General features: G+C 24.1%; 1 protein-coding gene across 1 annotated transcript; it reads left to right on the top strand.

The window, feature by feature from the left end:
- Positions 1 to 1,136: 1,136 nt before the first annotated feature.
- LOC129614391 (uncharacterized) lies at positions 1,137 to 2,533 on the top strand. The gene is made up of 2 exons (XM_055528967.1): positions 1,137 to 1,530; positions 1,946 to 2,533. Exons 1-2 carry the CDS (start codon positions 1,137 to 1,139, stop codon positions 2,416 to 2,418), a joined length of 867 nt encoding a protein of 288 aa, XP_055384942.1. The 3' UTR covers positions 2,419 to 2,533.
- Positions 2,534 to 2,916: the final 383 nt, after the last annotated feature.

Here is a 2,916-nt window from a genome sequence, read left to right as displayed (position 1 = left end):
TGATAATAATATGAGATATAAATCATTTGGAATATTGTATATTATAAAGAATTAATAATTAATTAATTGCTTGTACTCAAATGCTTCACAAACAACATCAGCCTAATTTATTGATCAATTTGTTTCCCAGATTAGATTGCATTTACGTGAATGTACTTCGACTGGTTCTAGTTAAGGTTATCTACTTTATATCCGTAAATAATCTTGTAGAATTATAATTTATTTAAATTAAATTTAATCAACAATTTGTCTTGTTTTGAAAGGCTTAAATCGTAATGCGTTTTCGAACATAAGTACTGTATAAAATACTTTTATGCAGTAGTGTTAAACAATTTGTTAAAATGTTATATTGGAATTCGATTTTGTACAAGTACGAGTACCTTACAACAAAATATATTAAAATAAATATAAAAATAAAAAAGAAAAATCATGACAAACCAAATGTTTTTTGGCACTAACCATACCATCGGTATATATAGTAAAATTTCTCTAAAGCTTATTAATAATCATCCCATGTACAACGGATTGCCTAACCAAACAGATTTAAACTACAAAAATGATAACAATATACTGTTTTGCGTGCGTAAATGACAGTAGAAATGTAAGGTATATATGGATAAAATAAAAAACAAATTGACCATAAGTTGGTGGTTTGGTTTATCAAAGTGGTAATAGCAAAATACAATTAAAGTTTTAAAAGAAATTTTTTTCTTTTAACTTCAACATAATAATAAAGAATTTGGAATAATGCATAAATATATCTAAATATTTCTGTACATATACCTACATACATACACCCATAACATTATGTGTGTAATCATAGGTACATACTGCACTCTAATATGTAACCAAAATGTATACATTTATTTATATACAATTTGTTATATTAAATTAAATAAAAGGTCGTCTTTAAAATTCCATTTCACTTAAAAATTTAAATATTCTTCAAATTAAAAAAGAAAAATATTGATATTTTGGGAGCGGTAGTATAAAATAAAGACTTGCTAATCAATTTATATTCATTTAATTATTGTCCACTCATCTATTCAGCTCGATAAATAATATATAATTATTTAATTTAATTGTAAATAAAATAAATAAAAATTTATTTTTGTGAAAAAAACAAAACGCGTAAAATGTCGATTCGATTATTAATAACTGTTATCGCGTTCGGTTGTGGTATTATTGTTAATGGTGCTGCAATTGATAATTCAATTCTTTATGAAGAACCAAGGATTAGTAGCAGTAGTGAATTACTTGATACAATTGTCGATAATTGTTTTAATAATGATGCATTAAATTGCCTTAAAGAGAAAGTATTAAATTATTTGGATACATTAAATGGAATTTCAACAGAAAGTGCTCGTTCATTTGATGAAAAAAATATCGATAAAGTAATTTTTGAAAGAGTTGCACGTATTTTAAATACATATGAATTTAAAGTTCAATTACCAGAAACTTTATTTCAAAATACTGTAGTAACATATCGAGCTGATCGTGGACTTGATTTTGAATTAACCAAAGAAGAAGGTTGGTGAATATTAATATATATGTATATTGTATTTGTATATATGTGTTCATTAATATAATTTTGACATTGATTTGGATTTATATTTAAAATATTTAAACAAACTTTTCAAATACACACAAGTTTATAATTTTAAGGATTTTTACAAAATTCCTTTGAAGTTCCTTGAGCAAATTAAAAACAATTATTTTAAATTTGATAAACACGGAATAATATTCGAATACTTCAATGTTAAATTTCTCAAATAATCAATATTATTTTAATATTGAAATATTTTATTTGAAACCGGAAATAATTTTATTCGGCAAATATATTGAAAATCTGAATTCAGCACCTCAATCATTTCAGCTGAATGTTTGCTCTTAATAATAATTATTAACAATATAAAAATTATAATTTACCTTTTGTATTTCGCAGGTCGTGGTAATTCTTTAAAAAAGAAAGTAATTTGGCCAATTCTTCTTTTATTGAAATTGAAAACAAAAATTTTAATACCAATTATGATGACATTGATTGGCATTAAAGCAATGAAAGCATTAATTTTATCGAAAATTGCTATTAAACTTGTTTTAGGCTTTATTATTTATAATTTAATACAAAAACTTGGTGGTTTAAAAATGACAATGATGCCAATGATGCCACCAGCACCAGAACCAGTATATGGTGTACCATCACCAACAACACCAGCACCATATGAACCAAGCAGTTGGGAACCAGCTAAAGAATATGGATCACCTTATGCTCGTGTATGGTCAGAACCATCATCAGCCCAACAAATAGCATATAGTTCATATTATCCAAGTAGTTCATCATCATCAGCTAGCTCATCATCTGGTTCATCTAATTCAGGATCATCAACATCTTCTACATATTCTTCATATAGCTCGTAAAGATGAGACAGAAGATAAAATATTTTTAAAATCAAAAGAAAAATGAAAAAACAAAGAAAAATTAAGAGAAAAATATTTAAATAAATTTCGTATTCTAAATTTCTTTTTAGCAATAATTTATTCAATAAGATCAGAAAACATCTGTAAGAAAAGAAATTCATAGATGAAAAGTGCGCATATTGTTTTTACCAAAAAAGAAAAACTTATAATTAATTAAATTTATTTATTTATTTATTTATTTTTATAAAAAAAAGACGAAAACTATTTAAATAATATTTTTAATTAGAAAATCAACAAAATATAATTTAATAATTTAACACCAATGTAAAATTTAACGAAAAGAAATTTTGTACAAAGATGAAAAAGAAAAATAAATTTTTGAATACTGCAATGTTTAAATAACTGGAGTTCTTAAATTGCACCTTTATTTAATTTATGCCCATTATTAATATTTTAATAATTAAACTTCAAAATTTAACAATACTACTGTCATTGAAT

Source organism: Condylostylus longicornis, unplaced genomic scaffold, assembly GCF_029603195.1.
Source record: "Condylostylus longicornis isolate FDR11 unplaced genomic scaffold, ASM2960319v2 ptg000107l, whole genome shotgun sequence".
Lineage (NCBI taxonomy): Eukaryota > Metazoa > Arthropoda > Insecta > Diptera > Dolichopodidae > Condylostylus > Condylostylus longicornis.
Note: the sequence above shows the minus strand (reverse complement) of the source record. Positions and strands in the feature narration are given on the sequence as shown.

Coding starts and splice junctions, on each gene's coding strand:
- LOC129614391 (XM_055528967.1), top strand. CDS start 1,137: ATGTCGATTCGATTATTAATAACTGTTATCGCGTTCGGTTGTGGTATT. Junction 1,531..1,945: donor TGAATTAACCAAAGAAGAAG/GTTGGTGAATAT, acceptor TGTATTTCGCAG/GTCGTGGTAATTCTTTAAAA.